This window comes from Plectropomus leopardus, chromosome 20, assembly GCF_008729295.1.
Source record: "Plectropomus leopardus isolate mb chromosome 20, YSFRI_Pleo_2.0, whole genome shotgun sequence".
NCBI classification, from domain to species: Eukaryota; Metazoa; Chordata; class Actinopteri; order Perciformes; family Serranidae; genus Plectropomus; species Plectropomus leopardus.
In genome coordinates, this window is record NC_056482.1 from 11,921,089 (window position 1) to 11,940,444 (window position 19,356).

The following is a 19,356-nucleotide window of genomic DNA, read 5'->3' on the forward strand; positions in this document are numbered from 1 at the left end:
TTACTATTTGCAGTTATAGACTGAACAATGGAAAACCACCAGTATGGCCCCTATAGATTCAGATAAATTGATATTTCTGCAAAGCCATTCTCACATTTTTATGTAATTTGAGCAGTTTTTAATAATAGGTTGACCATAATGTATTTCGGTCTCTCTTCTACTGGAGCTTTATGGCCACAATGCTGATAACCCATAAAAAACACACAAATGCTTCAAATAATCTGTATTACCCTGTAAGGATCCAAACATCATGATATCTCACCATGTCTCTGTGATCATATGTTTAATGGAGACATGTTTTGTCCTGGATCTATGAAATGTTCACTATGGCATTCCTCTGGGTTGTCCTTGCCCTCAGTTTGGGCGACACTGCATTGCTGACACCCTTGCTGCGAGTGCACTGGCATCAGTCACACACATAGGCTACAGTAGGCAGTCACACACATGCACATACACATTAATAATGTTCCTCCTAATGAATTACTAGCAGACCTTGAGGCCATACACCTATATCCAAGCAATGTCTGGCCAGGTGCCCAATGACAAGCCTCATAGCACAAAAGACAAGGACACACACACACACACACACACACAATCCCTTTGTCTTTAAATAGCATGCTTACTGAGCCTCCTCATCTGCATAACAATTGTACAAAGGTAGGTAACAACCCTCAAAACTCTATTACTGTCCATCCATCCAGCGTTCCTTCTATTACAGCAAGACGTAGAGCAAGAGCGTTTCAGTTGTTCTCATGAAAATCACTTCCAATTTGGATCAAAGTGTCAGTATCATGCACAGTCACGGTTATTTAAAGCTATCTGAAATGCAAACAGAGCATGTGAGCAAAATGCCAAGGTAAATCTGACAGGAGCTTGATAAGCTCCGTTTAAAACAGTAACAGATGGCGGGAGGCAACTCACTGTTGGCCCAGCAGACAAAGCTTTATCTACTGTCAAGGTGAAAGGTCAAGCAGTGTGTCTTCAGCCCACAGATTAAACATAAAGAGCTGAATAGCCAGCAGTTATGGCATTTAAGAATTTCACACTCTACAAAATTTTACCATAAGCTGTAGTCAGCAAAAGTATAGAACACCTCAACGTTACAGCACAAGTGGGAGGATGTTTAAAGTGTACCTTCAGAGGGTGGATTAGAATTTAAGATGAGATAATGTGTATGTTGTCTTAAAGGAACAGCATGTAGGATTTGTCGGAGATATATTGGCAAAACTGGAATTTAATATTCTTAACCACGCTGTCACTTGTGTATAATCACCCAAATTAAGTTTTCATTACCTTAGCAGGAGCCATTTATATTGACAAACTAAGTGGATCCTCTTTCATGGAGTTTATCATGTTGTTCTACAGGAACCCAGAACAGACAAACCAAACATTAGCTCTAGTTTCTAGTTCTCCTACAAGAGTAGGCAACATGCGGAGTCGCATGCGGTTCATTAGCCCCTCTCCTGCTGTTCCCTGTGGCATCTACAGCTGGGTGACTTTTCCTATGACTTTAGCTGTGGCCAGTCATGCTAGAGTTTGATTCCAACTCCAACAAAGGGAACATGTCAGAGGAACATGGAGAATTAATAGTGTGAGGACAGATTTGTTTGCTTTCACAACCAACTTTGCAATGCAAAGCTTAAGTACCAATTAAACATTAATACCTGCAGAGTAGCCACCTTACTGTAAAACATATTAATGAATGCAGGTTTAGACCTATTTGTGGCGTTCATCGGCTAATTTAGACTTGACCCCTTAACACCTGGATCGCCATCAATACTCTTGTGCTGCTTTCCGGCACCTTCAACAAGCATTTAAACCTGTTAAATGTAGGAAGCTGGTTTGAACATGGTGAGCAATTTGGCAAGAAATGTCATGCAAATTGTTAAAAATTAGTAAAAGGTCAAATTAGCTGGGTTATTGTTAGATAGTATAAAAAAAAAAAGAAATAAAAAATGTCCAACAAAATTACATTTATAATTCATATAATAATACATTTAAAATTGTGTTACAGAAAAAAAAAATATTTTAAGCACTTTTTAAATGTAATTTTTTTTTTTTTTTTTTTTTTTACTTTTCTTTTTTGACACATTCCAACCAATTTATTGCTAATTTTTGAGCCATTTCTTACGAAGTCATTCATAGCCTTCTTTCTTTGAAAGTAATCAAGCCAATTTGCTCAGGTTTCAAAGGGTTTATAGGCTGTCTTACCTTCGTTATGAGTCTCATATATCTTTTTCAGCTTTGTTTGGAGGGGGAGCAAATTGGCCATTAATTCATCGGAATTAATTTATCAATAAAAAAAACAGCATGTACTGGTTCCTGCTTTGTACATGTGAGGATAAATTTCCTTCAGAAAAAAAGCTGAAGATGTCACCAAGTAAATGAAAAAAGGAAAGCATAAGGAAAAAGTAAAGTCAATTGCAGCCCTACTGTAACTCTGGCTATAAAGAATGTTGCCTGCGAGTTAATGAAGCATTGTAATATGAGACCTATATACTTAATATTTGGAGTTTGTTCATTTTCTCAAAGAATGTCCTTTTTGCATGTTCCCTCCTTGCACCTTAAGGCCCATGGCACTTGTGAGCATAGCGCACATAACCCTCCCCTGCCGTCCATGTCCTCTGACCCAGAGTCAGCGGGTTAATAACCAGCTGCACCGAAAGCCATTTGTCATTTGCTACCTGCCGCTGATAGGAGATGTCAGCAGATGTCTATGCCCTTGTCACCCAGCCGCATGACAAATACTGTATCAAGCCTCGCAATCTGAGGCTCCCTGAGGCTTCTCAGTACTCTTCTACTGAACAACCACTCCCACTTGATAGCATTAGATTCTTGTGCCATGATCCATATCGAGATAAACTAGTGATCCCCTTGCTCTTTTTCATTTCCTTTCCCCATTGCTCCATAAATTGCAATTTTTTTTTTTTTTTTTTATTTTCCTGCACATTTTCCTCTCTCCTTTGCTTTTAAACGTTTCCGACTTTCCTTTGATGTTTGATACTTAATGCCAGCACTGGCCTGGAGCTAATGGTATTATGTTGGTACAAAAAGTAGGATGATTTATGCAGATAAGAGGAGGACGTTGAATGGTGAGACAGCATTTCAACAACAGCACTGGACATGTGAATTAAATCAAGCTTGTAAAATCAATTGTCTTCCCATTTGTCGAGTTTTTGTCTCTTGTTTCTCGACAAAGAAAAGGCTTGTGTAAACAAATGGATATTAACAGGAATAAGCCTTCCCAGTCTGTGACTCACTTTGTCTATAATTGATGTGCTGCATTGACTGTGATGGCTGAAACATTTGCAATGCTTGACACTTCTGCAGTTTTGAATTTGTAGATATTTCTGACTAGTACCAGGGGCGAAAAAGTTGTCATCACAAAGATTTCATCAAAGCGGCTAAGCAATGCAGTGGCTTGACAGTAATTCTTCCCGAGCCAGCTGCACAAATGCACAATTATGACAGTCTACGAAGTGTGTCCAGCTATTCAGAAGTTCAAGGTTTGTAGTTGCAGCACAATGTTGGTGTGTGCCGAGACATAGCAAAGCACTGGAATACTAATGCCGAACCAAACACTCACATTTGAACTTTGATTTATTACTCACAGGCTATTTAGATGTTGTTTTTTTTTTTTTTTTTTTTTTTTTTTTTAGATTTCAGCACGGTAAGGTTAGAAATACACACTTTAACAGATAATTGAAACTTCTCATGGATCAAGTGTCGATCTCATCAACCTTTTTCTCCTCTCATTTTTCTCTGCAGAGATGTCAGGTACGGGAGAAGATATTTCTCAGGTACACTGGAAGCAGCAGTGGTTGGAAAATGGGACACTGTACTTCCACGTGTCGATGACCGAGTCTGAGCTTCTAGCCCAGACGACGCAACCCACAGCCCGCGAGCCTGCCCATGCCCTCCATGAACACATGCATCTGCTGCACATCTCAGTTATGGTAAGTTACCAGCACCCTAAGCTTAACAAATGTGGTTGTGGATATACATTTTATCACAACTTCTCATTTGGTGGTTGTCAGATGATTTTTATATTTTTTAAAATATTTTTTATATAAAATGGACTTCACAAATCTTGGTGACATAGGGAATACTAAGGATATCTCTCTAGCTGGCGAGGTAAACACTAACACACCAGCCGGCTGAAATACTGCTAGCATTTGTCACTACAGCTCATTGCACCTATTTCTAATTTCATTGTAAAGTGCTCCCCCATGGCATTTTGTTTTCAGGATTGTTTGACGCAATAAACACTTAGTCCGTGAATCTATTGTACCATTACCTTATCGGTGAAAAAGATTTTTTTTCTCACACTAAGACATCATCTTAGCATGTATAGCATACTTTTATATGTAACTGGGCAAATTAAGGGTACATTTTAATCATACCAGAGTTGGTGATTGTTTGAACAATGAAAAGACAAAGCGAGATGTTTTTTTTTCTGAATTTCTTTTTGTTTCTGTTGACTTTGAATGAATTGTGTTTTAAAATGATAAAATTACTGTTTATCTATATGGAGTCGGATGGGGTTGGCTATAGTAATTTGGGGCTGTTCCGGGCTTAACATAAAGGATCCTACTCTGTAACAAAAAAGGTTAACCTCCATAATAACAATCCAAGTCTGTCAGTGGCAAAAACAAGCCCTTTTAGTGGATGTGAATTTTTTGGATGTATAATGTGTAATTGCCCAGCATTGCAGCCTGTTAAGCAGCTTTAGCGGCACTCTTGCTCAGTACTGGACCAATTTCTGAAATTGCTGACATAAAACACAGAATAGGGTCCAGGTTAAAAAAAAAAAAAAAATACCAAAGTTGTCCTCTAAAAGTGGATGTTTGAAATGGCCTTTCACTATAAATATGAACACATGATGTATTTATAAAGCGAAACTCCTGCAAGCTGACTACCTGTCTGTTAGAGTCGCATGTGTTGATGCTCCTTATCTTATGGTACTGTTGCTGAGACACCTCGGGGCGATAATGCGCTTTAGATAAGCACGGACTTCACTCCATACTGCATAATGAGTGTGGTGATGTTTCACAGTGTTTGTCCTCCCAGCTGGTATTAAGAAAGCGCTGCAGTTAGTTGCGCTGATACAGCGAGTGGAAAGAGTAATGACTCTGTTGACAAGAAGTCAGGTAAAGATCTTGAAATGTCAAACCAGTCTGGCGAAGGCAGAGCTACAGCTACACAGTTTAAGCAGTGATGCACCTCTTGGTGTATTAGTTCTCGCTGATGGGATGCTGTCAGGGTTTGGGGGAGTGTCAACACTTTAAAGTATGCACTTAGCAACTGGTAGCAAGTGGAGTAGAAAGCTGGTTAGACAGTGATGGCACCTGGCTTTTCTTTATATCCACGCTGTGTTCTTGTATGTGTGTCGGTAGTGTTTTGATTACCGTGCTGCAGCTTTATGACTGTGGCGTACAGTATTGCTTTAAATCTACTGAGGCTGAAGATCCCTAATAACAAACACATGTAAATACACTACAATGAAGCTGATAACTCATCTCCCACTGAACATACTTTCTCCTCTGGAACAACCGCTGCTCTTTCACAATCTGTTTTAATTGGACATCTTCTATCTCTCTGCTTGCATTTCAAAAATGTAGCTGGTGATATCATCACCTTTATGGATGCCAATACTTTCTGAGTGCTTTATCTCATCTTGTTAACTTGCTAAATACTTGTGGCTGTGTTTTTACAGCTCGTCCTCTTCTCACAGTTGCGTCATGTCACCTATCCACTTTCTCCCATATTTTAATAACGTGGTAATCTTTATGAATAATATGCATTAGGGTAAAATCCTTTAGATGAATCATCTCATTTCTGAGGGGGTCCTATTATAAATACAGACATAAATGAATTCACAAGAAACGATACAAAGACTTTGAAATAATGAAGAGACAAAACAAACAAAAAAAAAAAAATCAACAATTCAGCCGACACACTGCAACTAAGGCAATCAACACTAAATGATCACAGAGAAGAGCAAATGAACACAACCCCTTGATGGCCACAAAGAGGCCATGAACAAATGTCTAAATGAAATATAGTAGAGAAATGTACATACATACATACATACATACATACATACATACATACACACATATATATGTGTTATATATACATTTATTTATACAGGAATTGTTTTTCTTACTCTAGGGATGGAGAAGAAATATTGTGACAAATGCCTTTAGTGATGGAATCAAAGACCAAAAGATATATATATATATATTACAATACAATAATACAGTTTGTGTATGTGTGTATATATATATATATTACAATACAGTGTGTGTGTGTGTGTGTGTGTGTGTGTGTCTGTGTGTGTGTGTGTGTGTATCATACTTTTTTTTACTTGACTGAGAGATATGCACAAGAATTCCAGCGTCAGTGTACACCCGTACCTGAGTAAATGTCAAAAGTCTTGAATCCTGAATCCCCACGCTCCTAACTTAAAGTCTCGTGTTTTGCACCTACTCTGTTGTTGGCTTTTCTGCCTCACCTCTCCTTGCACATCCCACCACCTTCTCTATTTCTGTCACTACCCTCTTCTCTGCGCACACCGTCACCTCGTTCTATCCACCTCCGCATTCACTCGAATCCTCTCACCTCTCCTTCTCACGGCCCCACCTCTTCCTCCCGCACCCTTGAAACTCTTTTGGTGACACTTTGGTTGATGGGATGTGCGTGACACTGCCACAAGTCTGCCGTAGAAACTGACATAAACACAAATCAAACATATGAATTCAACAAACTGTGTATGTAGTATGTCAGGTTTATGTCACTAAAAATAGCATGTCAATCATAACAACGCACCCCTGATAAAAGCTAGAAAAATTCATAAAGTTGAATTTTACTCTGCACCTCATGACCCTCCTTTCAGTGTTCTCGTTTGACTGTGAAAAGAATTATTGGCGAGATAAAAATTGTAGGTTTGAGAGGGTGATGTTTAAAATATTGCTTATCCTTTTTGACAGTATGATTACTAGTTTGGCAATTACTTATTCTCAGTGGCAATCACCATTCCTTTAGTCAGACTTTCTTTACAGCAGACTCTGTGACATATATGTATATATATATATATATATATAGTAGAGCATAAATAGCATTCATAATGGCTCTTTTCTAACTGGAGTTTCCCAGTAAATTGTGGAAGTGAGCCAGGATGCATAACACCTGGTAAATGGTAAATGGACTTCAGCCATCATTAATTTTTTTTATTAACACCTGGCCTTTTTTTCTAAATTTGACAAAATGTCAAAAACTCCTCCATGAAAAGGGCCTTTTAATAAATCCTGTGGTGTTCTTGCCAGCAGCGTAAATCCTTCCTCTACAACCTGCTTATCACTTTCTGCCTGTGACAAACATTTTGATTTGCAAGCAGTCTGCACATATTACCTTGGATTGAAAAGATTCTAAAAAATGCTCAATTTTGAAACAGTCACTCACACCTTGTCCTCTTTACCGCTCAGTATATCTGTGCTTTCAGCTTCAAGTGGTCTAAAATGCAGCATGAAGTTAACAAAGTACTGGGAAACAAAATAAAACTAGAATCTTCTCAACACTGGCTCTCTATTTAATGTAATAATTTTAATCACTGCCAAGTCACTTCAGCGATGACGCATTCAACATATTTCTAGGGTTTCCATTTCATGGCTTTAAAGTAGATGTCACCGCTTTTGTATATTATCCCGCCCGACAAGGACATGTAGAGGTTTATATCAAAAACAAATATAACCATTTTGTCAGAGACCATTCTGTGAGAAAGAAATTCAGTCTCCATTGTCCCTGTCATTATTTATACAAATTTTCTTTAAAGCTACACACTAATTTCATGATTGGTAACATGCATCACATTCAATTTGTTTAAACTACCTTCATATATTCTAATATATTTTATTCAACATTTTTGTGTACCCATTATGTTCCATGTATTTCATTTCCTGGAGCTGCCTCTTTAGTTGGCAATCTAAGGTGGACTGGCAACTCAAATTTGCCATATGTGAGTGTGAATGTGCTTATCTGTCTATGTGTGTTAGCCCTGTATACTGGGGACCAGTCCAGGGTATAGCCTGCCTATCCCCAAATCCCCATTGGATGCTGGGCTCGGCCCAAGCCCCCTGAGACCCAGAGCTGAACAAACCATTATATAAGTTTACTGTTTTATTTGTTGTTTTGCTATTGGATTAATTATTTATGATACTATTATTATAAATATTACAAGAATTAACGATTATAACTCCCCTACTTCTCACTGTATTGGTTGCGTCTCACTGTCCTCTGCGTAACCTTTTCTCATACATCTTTATAATTAGACACAGCTGAACTTGTTTCCTTTGTGCTCCTATCCCTCTCATCTTCAATGCATATCCTTGATTAAAGAACACCCCGACTGCCTTGGCAGAACATCCTCACTCCCATCTTGTCAAAAACGTATGCCTGGTCAGTGGCCCTACGTGTCAAAATATGATGCGCTAGATACTGCTTTAGCATCAGTTTTGCAAACTCAGTAACGAGGTGTTTGCTTCATATTGAGGTTGAGGCCACAAAAGCACTTGTTTCAGTTTAGAAAAAAGATTATGGTCTGGGTTAAAAATAAGTATGTTTGTTCCTAACATGCGTGACGTGATGTGCTGCATTATCAAGTTAAAATACCTTGTTTTTTTTGCTTCACATGGGACACAAACAGTGGTCTCCTGAGTGAAAGTCCTGTGTTTATTTCAGCCATCCACCTCCCGTCCTTTCAACCCTTTGCTGACTTTCTTGGCTATAAGCTTGTAGCTTTTAGTGATGAAGCAGCCCGGTGCGTCTCATACAGACACTGAAGAGGGCCTCAGTGAGCCGGTATCACATGCCAAGGGCCACCGAGCAAGTATCAGTAGTTGAAGAGTTGACAGTGTGAATACCTCGTCTTTGCATGCTAGTAGAGTACAAAAAACAAAATGAGGACCTACTCATCGAAGCTTTGCCCCATAGCTCCACTGATGGCCAAAACTCTACAAAAAAAGCTTTAGCATTTTATCAAAAGACCAAATTACTTATTTCTCTGTTTGGGCATTGTAGGCTCAAAATGTGACCATAAGTATATAATATGTATTGCTCAACCATCCTCATGTTTTGGACGTGGGATTCGTGCTCCTAGTTCCTAGTTCCGAGTTCCTAGTATCATATGGTACTTGTTGCGTAGATGTAAATGTCTTTAAAACCTTAATTAAGGGATTTTTCCATTCACTCTGTGGTCGCAAAAACAAGCTATAAACACAACATATACCAGTAATTTATCATCTTTTACGCTTCTATTGTAAACTTTTTAGCCTATTCCAACCTCCAGTTAATATAGAACAACATCGCCATTTGTCGAAGTTGTGTTTTTGGACATTTGACAACTGCAAGTCCAATATGTTTGTTCCTTTAAGCTCTGTTTAAGGAGTGTTAAGAGTAATAGTCAGAAGTCGCTGGCTGGAAAAACGGTAAGCTGAAAATGCTTCATAGGTCTGAGAGAACTGCAAAATCAGAAGATAAATATATGTGTGTTTGTTTCTACCAACAACCACTTTAACACTTTTAATAGTGATCCATTTTTAGAATAAAAATATCGATTGCAGCTGCTTTAAACAAGGTTTTCACAGTGACACAGGTACATTGTCTTTGCAAAAACAGTGTAATTGTGTTTGAAAGGAGTTGTCTTGATCTTTTCTTGGCATCACTTTAAAAGGTAGACATTAGTGTGTGAAATTTAAAGGAGGGAAAGACGAGGGGAAGCATATCGAGGCAGTCAGAACAGGACAGAAGGTCTGGTGGTTTGGCCTCATGGCCCCAAGGTGTCTCCTGGCTCTTTGAGTGAACATCACAATGTCTGATGCTGTCAGTTTTGGGCCAGACTGAAGTGTGAGCACTCTATTCTTCTGGCATTGAGCTGTCAGTTTCTCACTCACTCAAGCAATCGTTTTCCCAACTCTCCCTGCTTTCAGCTGTCCGTCCCCGATGCTGTCTCGCTATTATATGACAGCAGCAGACAGAGGCAGGTATCCGTTTGAACACAGGCTGAAATGACAATTGACTGACGCAGTGATCAGGTGGATTTGTTTTACAATGATTTCCTAGCACTCATAACCAGTTGATTTGACGGTATTGTCTCAGAATGTATTATTCTTACATTTGAACAGGTTTTCAGCATTTTTTGAGTAATACTCTACAGCATTTAAGACTACTTTTTTGGAATTGTTTTTATTGTGTTTTCCATGTTTTTACAAATAGGCCTCCTGTAAACGCTCGCATCAACACAATAGTTATGTTGACATTTGAAAGGAAAATATTGGCCTTGACAATGCATATAGTTTAAAAGACATGTTTTCAATCAAAGAAAGTCATTTCTGTTACATAAACACCCCGTGGCCCTTCACTTTCCTTGCAGTTTTATTTCAATACACCTAAAGGGTGTTTTATTGTCTGCTTTTTCCTCCTTTTAAGTCATACTCTAACTCATTGGTTGTAATATTTTCAGATAGCTTTTGGTGAAAATAAATCACTATAATTATGATAATCTTCCCTGTTGCTGTAAATATATAGCTGTTTATGTATTCATGGTGATACTTGACATTCTGACACTATTCAACAACCCTGCTGATTCAGTTGAAAATTATTTAGTTTATTTTCCTTTTTTGTTTTTTTTATTTTATGATGATATTTATGCTTAATATACAACAATTTGTGCTCAGAATCTGTCACAGTTATCCAAACCATCACAGCGGGAGTGCACAAGATTCTGGGCCCTGTGCTTCAGCAGTCTTTGTGGGGCCCCCGCCCCGCCTCTGTCGAACGTATATTTTTCTTCTTTCCCTTCCCTTTTTTCTTTCCTTTCTTTTTTGGGACCCCTATTTCCCCTTTTGGGTGAAAGACATGACAGTGTATGTCGTTGCTTGAGCAGAAAAAGCACTAAGCTTTAGCTACATTTAGAGACAGATCTACTGAAGGGGTGGACCAAACCATTTAGTGCTTTTAACTCTTTGAAACCTGAGCAAGTTGGCTTGATTTCTTTCAAAATCATAGGAGGAAGGCAATGAGCAGCAGAAATGACCCAAAAATTCACAACAAATTAGTGAAGAGTACAAAGAAAACACCTGAAAATGAGATAAAAGGAAAGTTTAAAAAAAACAACCAACAAATGAAAAAAAGGAAAAAAAAAGTGACCTAAAGAAAGGAACCAATATATTTTTTTCTGTAATATATTTTAAATACATAATTCTAGTTAGTAATAATAGAGTAGTAGTAATAGTTTTAACCACCCCGACCCCCACCCCCTTTTTTTGTGAATTTCTCTCTCGCTCTTTTTTTTTTTTAAATCAGTTTTCAGGTTAGTGTCTCACCTTTTGCAAATTTCTCACAATTTGCTTGTTTCATTTGGCCATGGTTTTAATGAGAATTAAACCTTTTTGCTCAGGTTTCAAAGTTTTCAATACTTATGTAAGGGGTTTGAATGCAGCACATGAAAAACTGATTTTGAAAACAGGTTTCTAAAGGGTTAATGGTTTTAATGCAAAGTGTAATCTTTCAGTGGGTTTTTTCTATCAATTTTACCTCAGTGAGTAAACACCTTCTGTGTAATTAAGTTACCTCCTTCATAAACTGCCTTTGAAAGAAAACAAAGGAATCAGAGAAGTGTGGGCTATTTTAATAGTTCACCTAGGCAGAGAAACACTGCCTGTCACATGCACTTTCACTGTTTATGAGATCTGTTGAATATCAACGTATTTTTGCGGTGCAGTACAATGCAGCTTTTTTCTGCTGCATTTCTCCATTACACAGTATTCTGCTGCCCTGCCCCGCCATGCCCGGAGGCCTTATCTAAAACCATTTTGATTTGCATTGTGCCATCAAAGCGATCACACACACTTTAGCAACTATTTCAAGGATTTTATTTGTGGCGGTTGGCTTTTTGTCAAACTGCTTTTAGTCGGCTCTTTTTTGATTTGCACCTTTTGAGGGATTTTCAAGCAGGAGCCAAACTGTGATTGTAAATCATTGGAAGGTTAGTATTCTGTATATCAGTATAAGTGAAGTGCTTCATTGCAATTCATTGCTGTCTATCACTGTCTTACTGCAGCCTCCGACTCAAGTAAAATCTAGTAGTTGTGCTGCTAGCTTTTCTTCATCATGCATTTTGCAAAGTAGGGACATTAGAGGCAGGAACACCTCCACACAGAGTAATAAATCTGTTCACACTATCGGGGGCAATATGATTGATAGAATTTAAAGCTTTTCAGAAAGAACTTTCACAGCCCCGTAGACAGAAAATGAGAAAAAAAAATGTGAGTCACGGAATTATTAACATCCAACGCCAGACAGTTTGCCTGCAGAAAAGAGTCACACCGGTGGTTTGATCAGACCTCTGAGATGTACTGAAGCAGCCTTTAAACAAAGCTCCCACCCCACAGGTAAGACAGATCACAGAGAAAAAGCAATTTTCTCCGCTCAATTCAACCTCTACACCAGAAACAATCCATGATGCACAGTGCATGATGCAATGTAGGATTTTTTTTTTTTTTTTTCCAGGAAAAGAAGAATTATAGTTGAGATATAATTGCATTTCTTCCTCATCAGTACTGGGAATGATATAATGCAGTGGGAATTTGAATATGGAGTTCAGAGGGAAAAGGCAGTCTATCATATTGTGTGTAGCACTGGGGAGGATTTTTCAAAGAAATGGCATGTTTGAGTTCACTGGGAGGACAGGTAGTATTTTACCAAAATGAGATGCAATAAAGGCTGGCAGTTCAGAGCCTTTCATATGCCACGTTACGGAACATAATCATCTATTACCTGAGAGTCTATAGGACAACACAGAATGGAAATTAGACACGTTTCATTGACTATCTGCGCATTATGTTAAATACAACAGTTAGCCAAGCAGTAAAAAACAAATAACGAGCACAATGAATTGAAAACATTTCATTTTTAAAATAATTTCTCGTACATGAGCCATATGCCCAGGGATATTTAATATTCCTGTGCTCACACAATGTAAAGGCAGGTCTACTATTCTTATCTTTGTCCTGATAGATATGCATGAAGATCACAGTGCACCCTACATGGTTGAAATGGCTTCCGTATAATTAAGTAGTCACTGGTGATATATGACCATCAGTGTGTGGTGGGTCATCGAGGCATTTAGGCAATGGCGGCTCCTGAATCAGAGGCTACATAAATTAATTTTCACCATGCCCTGGCACAGGCAGGCATAATGCTACTGTGAAGGGAGGACGTTTCCAATTATTACATTAAAGTCCAAGCCAGTTACAGTTTTAATTGCTCCAAGCTTTAATTGTTTTAAGCCACCTTTTTTTCTATAATTTTACACATGCGTGTTATTGTACCATGAATACAAATTCAGTGCTAATTAAAATTTCTGCCAGCCAGCAGCTTAAGAGATTGCTATGAAGCTTCTAGAGGTGAGAATTAAAAAAAAAACAAAAAAAAACTTATTTGCTGAAGGAGCTAATTGTACATCCATTAATAACTTTCTTTACATCACATATACCATATGTTAATCACATATACCATGAAATGATTAAGTGTAAGAGCTTTAATGGATATTGAAGTAAAAAATGTATATGTATGCTGCCTGCTTCTTATTTTTCTTTTGATTTTAAAGACCACAGACTGTTACTGATCAATAACAGCATTATCTGCAATCTGCATCATAATCAGTATTACAGACTGCGGTAATTTCCTAGTTTTTCAATGTTTGTGCTTGTAGTGAGTTTGGTCCCTTTTACAGTCAGTTTAGCTATTATCACGCCATTAAAAGTTGTTATCAGTGGTGATAGGAATCATAGATATCGGTATTTGGGGGCCCGCCACATCACTGTTAGATTGGGAAGGTCATTATGAAGGCAAGAATTTTAACTTTCTGCCATAAAGGGAAATCATTGGACTTTGTTTCATGTGGGAGATGTTAACATTTTGTGGATGGGTTAAACAGAGCTTCCAGCCGCGAGACCGGTGTGAAACCAATATTTATGCCCAACCATGGCTTTTTTTTTCCTGCAAAAAATCCCTTTCTGGCAGAAAGAGCTATAGGCAAACTTCTCCCAACAGCTGTCATTTTGGCACTTTAGCCTAAGGGAAATTAAATTGAAACCTAACAAATTGGTAACGACCTTTGGATGGGCTGATAATGGCCTCCTGAGTCTACCAGTAGGAGGCCCCTACTGACCCATATCTGTGACACTCATAACCACAGATAAAAGCCATTTAATAGGCTGATAACATTCCAATTGGGTGCTTTTTATGACTTAATATATGTGTAATTAAACACATCCTCATACCTAAATGACAGTATATTGTAGATTATTTGAAAAATGACCCATATGACCCCTTCCTACTCTCCCCCATGTTTGAACTTCATTTTACATACAACCAAATCTCCAGATTAAATGTTGACTTTATATGTCTGCATCTCTAACCTTTGTACATTATTATGTTAAAACTGTACATTTCTACAGTGCTGGGGTTAACTTGTGGTTATATTTTGGCACAAAACCATTTTGTTATGGTTATGAAAAGATCACATTTCAGCATCTAGTTTTATTGGCAAAATCTCCTCTAGGAATGCTGCTGATGTGTCACTTAAAAACGCCCATTTTTGTTGTTTGTTGGTCTTGAACAGAGTGCCATTTGGCAGCTATCTTGCCTAAGTGTCAAGCCATCCATCATCCCCCAAAGTTGGCTCATATACATGAAATCAGATCTACGTAACTTCAGAAACAATTGATAGGATTTTTATGACATGAACAAATGTGACATAACCATAATTTGCACAACTGATGTAGAAAAATACTTGAACTGTGGGTCAATCTTCACTTTGATGAACAATAAAATAAACTCAGTGACCCTCAGTTGATCCTACTTGAATATATGTTTAATACAACACAAGTCTGAGAAGCTTTTGGTACAGCATTTGCATGGACAAGGACATATCATAAACTTTAACAAGTATTTCATATTACATGAGCTCTGTCTAATACTACAGTATCTTAACCTTCAGACAGTCTAGAGCCTCTTAACATGCCTGCATGCAAACAGTGAAGGACTCTGAGCCCTCTGAAAAGCCCTAAGCATTACCATGAATGAATCATGCATTTATTACATGATGACATTCAAGTACTTTTATATTTATTATTTTTCCCATGACCTACAGTACTAACATTTGCCTCTGGCAACTGGGCTGGCTCATCATAGTTTTGCCAGATGTTCACTTGTGTTTTTTGTTCACTTGGGCTTTTTATATTTAAAAACAATTGTTTTTTTTTTTGCTTGTGGAAACACAGCTAATGATAGCCGTGAGATTGAATGACAACAATTAGCTGAAAGACACTAAAAATGCATAAAGGTTTGGGGAACTGCAGACTTTATAGATTATTCTCTGTAGGTTCGCAATTTTGAGAAACCCCTTCACATTATAGTCTTTTGACCAATTGTTGAATTTGAAATATTGGTGAGTGCAGCTTTAGCTGGCCCAGATGAGAATAGTTAGCGTTAGTTTATGTGGATGACAGAACAGTTATCAGGGGAAATACTGTTCATTAGTAATATTTTAGTGGGCAGTGTGAATAGATAAGTGTGAGCTGAAAGCAAGTGTCAGGGATCCAAGCTTAAATGTGGTTAGTTTGAGTTAGAGTTAGAATTGGAACATATTCATGATTGTTGTTTGTCTGTTTGTCTGTGCACCATTAAAATCAGCGGTGGAAAATGTTCGAGATCACTCTAATGTCAAGTGAAGAGCGCGCACAAAACCAAATGATTTATTGTGAGCTGTAGTTTTTTTATTTAATTTTCCCTTAGAGCATATTTTATATGCACTGCATAAATTTAAAGTAGTTATTGGTTTTACTAGTGATCACCTAATTAGTGTAATATGCTTTGTGCTCTTTGAGTGAGTCATTTATTGTCTTTAACGGGCTAACTTTACCATGTTGCTCCTCGAGATTGTGTTTAAGTGCCCGAGTGAGCACGGCACTCTGCTTACTGTCTGCACTCAAACACTAACTGAAGTACTGCACCTTCTCACATGTGAAGGTTTTCTTTCTTCCCTTATACTCTGGGTCCAATAAAATCATGAGAAATCATGCTCATTTTTACTGTTGCATTAATGATTCTATCTAAATTAGATGTCAAAAGAAAATGGTAATAAAAAATGAAAGTATACTATTAGACAATTACTGCAGAGAGATGGATGAAATAGCAGTGCAAGGAAGACAAATGGAAATTATATTTTGGTATGCTTTAGTTATTTATTACCCAGATGTCCTTCTGAGGCGAACACATGGAAAACATGTGTAAGAAGTAAAAATAAAAACGTAAATAAATTTGTAAATGTAATTATGTTTAACAGGAGAAGGCATTTTCAGTAATTCAACTTTTTTGGTGAGGCTTTTAATGTTGGAAGCACTGAATAAGATTAGTGCCACCAGAGAGAAGAATTGCAAATTTTATTTTATTTCCTTGCACATGTTGATTATTTTAAAAAGTGTGTTATTGTTGGTGTAGCTGAGGTCATTTCAGTGCAAAATTGAATCACACTGGATTTGAACTCTACCTGGTGCACGAAACCTGTGGTTTACCAACTGACCCAGACTTTAAAGTGATGATGTGCCCTAAGTCTAAAACACATTGCCACTGCAGTGCAGCAGCATGTCTTATGACACTGACCGTTTGATGCCTCCAGCACACATCAGTCGCGCTACAAGTGAGAAATGGATTGCTGCTCCTGAGTTGAGGAGTCTATTGTGTTATTTCACTTGACTCCTCACCCTTAAGAGAGTCTTTTAAAAATGTTATCTTTCTAAAACCATGACTGTGGGTTGTACTGTAGATGTCACATTTTTTAAACTCCACTGCAAGCTTTTTTTTGTGTCCACTATGACTGGAGATGTCGTTAAAGATAGACATACCTTCACTTGACACAAAAGTTGTGAAGTTGCAGTAGGATGTGCAGGGCTCATACAGTCATGAAACACCTTGAAAATTCATTTGAACTTGCAAATAGCAATTTCCAGGCCTGGAAAAAATTTTTCAAATAGTCATGGAATTGCGTTTCGAAAACTTTTATAGTAACACATGATGTGTTGAAAGACCTTTGGAAATGTGATAATGTATATATGTATATATTTTAAAGTCACAAAAGTTTCCAAAATATTAACGAAAAGAACTGTTTTTTCAAAATCTCCAACTTAAATCTCATTAAAAAAAAAAGCCAACATTTTTTTCTTTAAAAATCACACCAAAAAAAAGGAATAAAAGGCCCTTTTGACAGTCAGTTAAATTTGTATGCCTCTTCCCTAAAGCCAAAAAAAGGTCCTTCCCCATTGCCTAAAAATAAGTTGACACCCCTTTTTTAAAATATTTAGTTCACATCCTGTCAATATTTTTTAAAATGATATTTGTTTTAAAAAGCTTTTATGTAATAATGAAAAGTAAACGATATCGATGGTCATTTCAGAGGATGTATGGTTTTTAGAATTTGCCTCAAAGTCACGGAAAAGTCATGAAAATGAATTGTTAAAAATGTGTATAATGGATGTGCCAAATCAAAGGCTGTTTCTGAAAATGCTGCTTTTATGTTGCATGGAAAGTGATGTTGCATGAAAACAGAGCAGCATTCTGTTGCACAGTAAAAAAAATAATTGGGCCATCTGTCTCTATATGTGTCACATGACAGCGTTGTCTCACAGTATCACATGCGCAATAAAACTTCAAGAAGTTTGAGGGCAGACTGACCATCAAACAAAGTGACTACGGCAAGACTATGCCTCAGGGTCCAGCCAGAATATATTTGCTAAATGAATTCAAAACTTAATTTGCAATGAACCATTTTGAATTAAATGTGGTGACTTGAAAAATGGTTATTAAATTTAATATTTATTCTCCTTAAATGGATTTTGACAAACTCAAATTTAGTTTTGTTCATTCAATTTTAGCTTTCAGGGGCATAAAAGACTTTTTTCTTTGAATATAAACTGAAAGACAGTCACCTCTTCCATGGCTGCCAACAGTGGACTAACACATTTAGCTCACGACAAACAATGTGGCACCGTGCCTCGCTCATCACTTCAGACAATGACCAAGTCTGTGAAAGACTTGCAAATAATGTATTAGTTTAAAGTACTGGGCATTTAACCAATGTGGCCTTGTAGCCTGGCAGACATGTAGCTGTCTTTGGCTATTTTGCAGCTGTAGTCTGCCAAGACAAATGCACAGTGCTGTTCTCAAGTGCACGCTACATAGAAAAGACACTTTATTCTGTGACAACCTAACAATATCCAGGGCCTTCAGCTCACCCCTCAAGCTGTCCTACTACTCGAGTGAATGTTGCCATGAGCTCCCTCCATCTCTTGCTTTCTTATTTATTAGTTTTGAGGGGGTTCCCAAGTGACAATTGAGGTCTCATATGAACTCATTCCACGCATCAGTGTCCAGTCCAATACAATTGATCTATAATAACAAATTAATAATTTAAGTTTAATGTTTAAGGTGATTCTTTTTTTTTTTTATTTATTTATTTTAACAACAGTTTTTACTGTATTAAATAACAAGACAAATGAATATGCATGCAAGTATCTGGTCATCAGCAGATCCAAAAGATGCTGCTGTTTATATAATTATTTTTTAACAGTTCCAAAGCAAAGTCTATGAAATTTTGATGAAAGTTTTTTTTTTTCTTTTTTTCTAAATGTTAAAGACAATGTTCATTTAAGACAACAAATTTCTTTTTAAAAATGTGGAAAATCTGTGAAGGTGTCATCAGAATTCTGCAGGCCCAGATTTTGTGTGGGCCTGGTCATCAGTGAGCACCTTTTTTAACACTTTTGCATTTTTACATGTTTCTTTGCAATACAAAGAATGTATTGCATCATCTTAAAAAATCATTACACAAATGATGGAAAATTTGTTCGAGATGAACCATTTAGATAATGACTACCCAGGTCTGGCATGGTAATTACACTATTCACTAATAGAGCTTAGCAAATATAAGCGGAGGTCATATGTGGTACAATATTACATTTGTGTAAATACACATTTTACATTTGAAACTCACCGACATTTAACCAACACGATGCCAGAATAAACAGCAAGGTTTTCTCTACTAGTTTAAACTTCGGTTTGAGTGTTACTCACATTTGAAGTGATGCCTGTTCCAGTACCTGGACTTTGGTACTGATATCTAATGGTACTTTTTATCTGTACTTTACTTTATTTGTAATTACAAAAATTGTCATTTTTGAACGAGCTGCAAAGGTGATGATGGAGACTTAAACGCTGTTCTGATCCTCTGCTCTTCTC

At 37.4% G+C, this 19,356-nt stretch overlaps 1 protein-coding gene across 1 annotated transcript in view; it reads left to right on the plus strand.

The window, feature by feature from the left end:
- The window catches only part of LOC121959628 (astrotactin-2-like), a 353,725-nt gene that overhangs the window by 47,174 nt on the left and 287,195 nt on the right, over positions 1–19,356 (plus strand). The window contains exon 2 of the mRNA XM_042509044.1: positions 3,769–3,956. Coding sequence (XP_042364978.1) covers positions 3,769–3,956 — 188 coding nt within the window. The remainder of the gene's footprint in view (positions 1–3,768; positions 3,957–19,356) is intronic.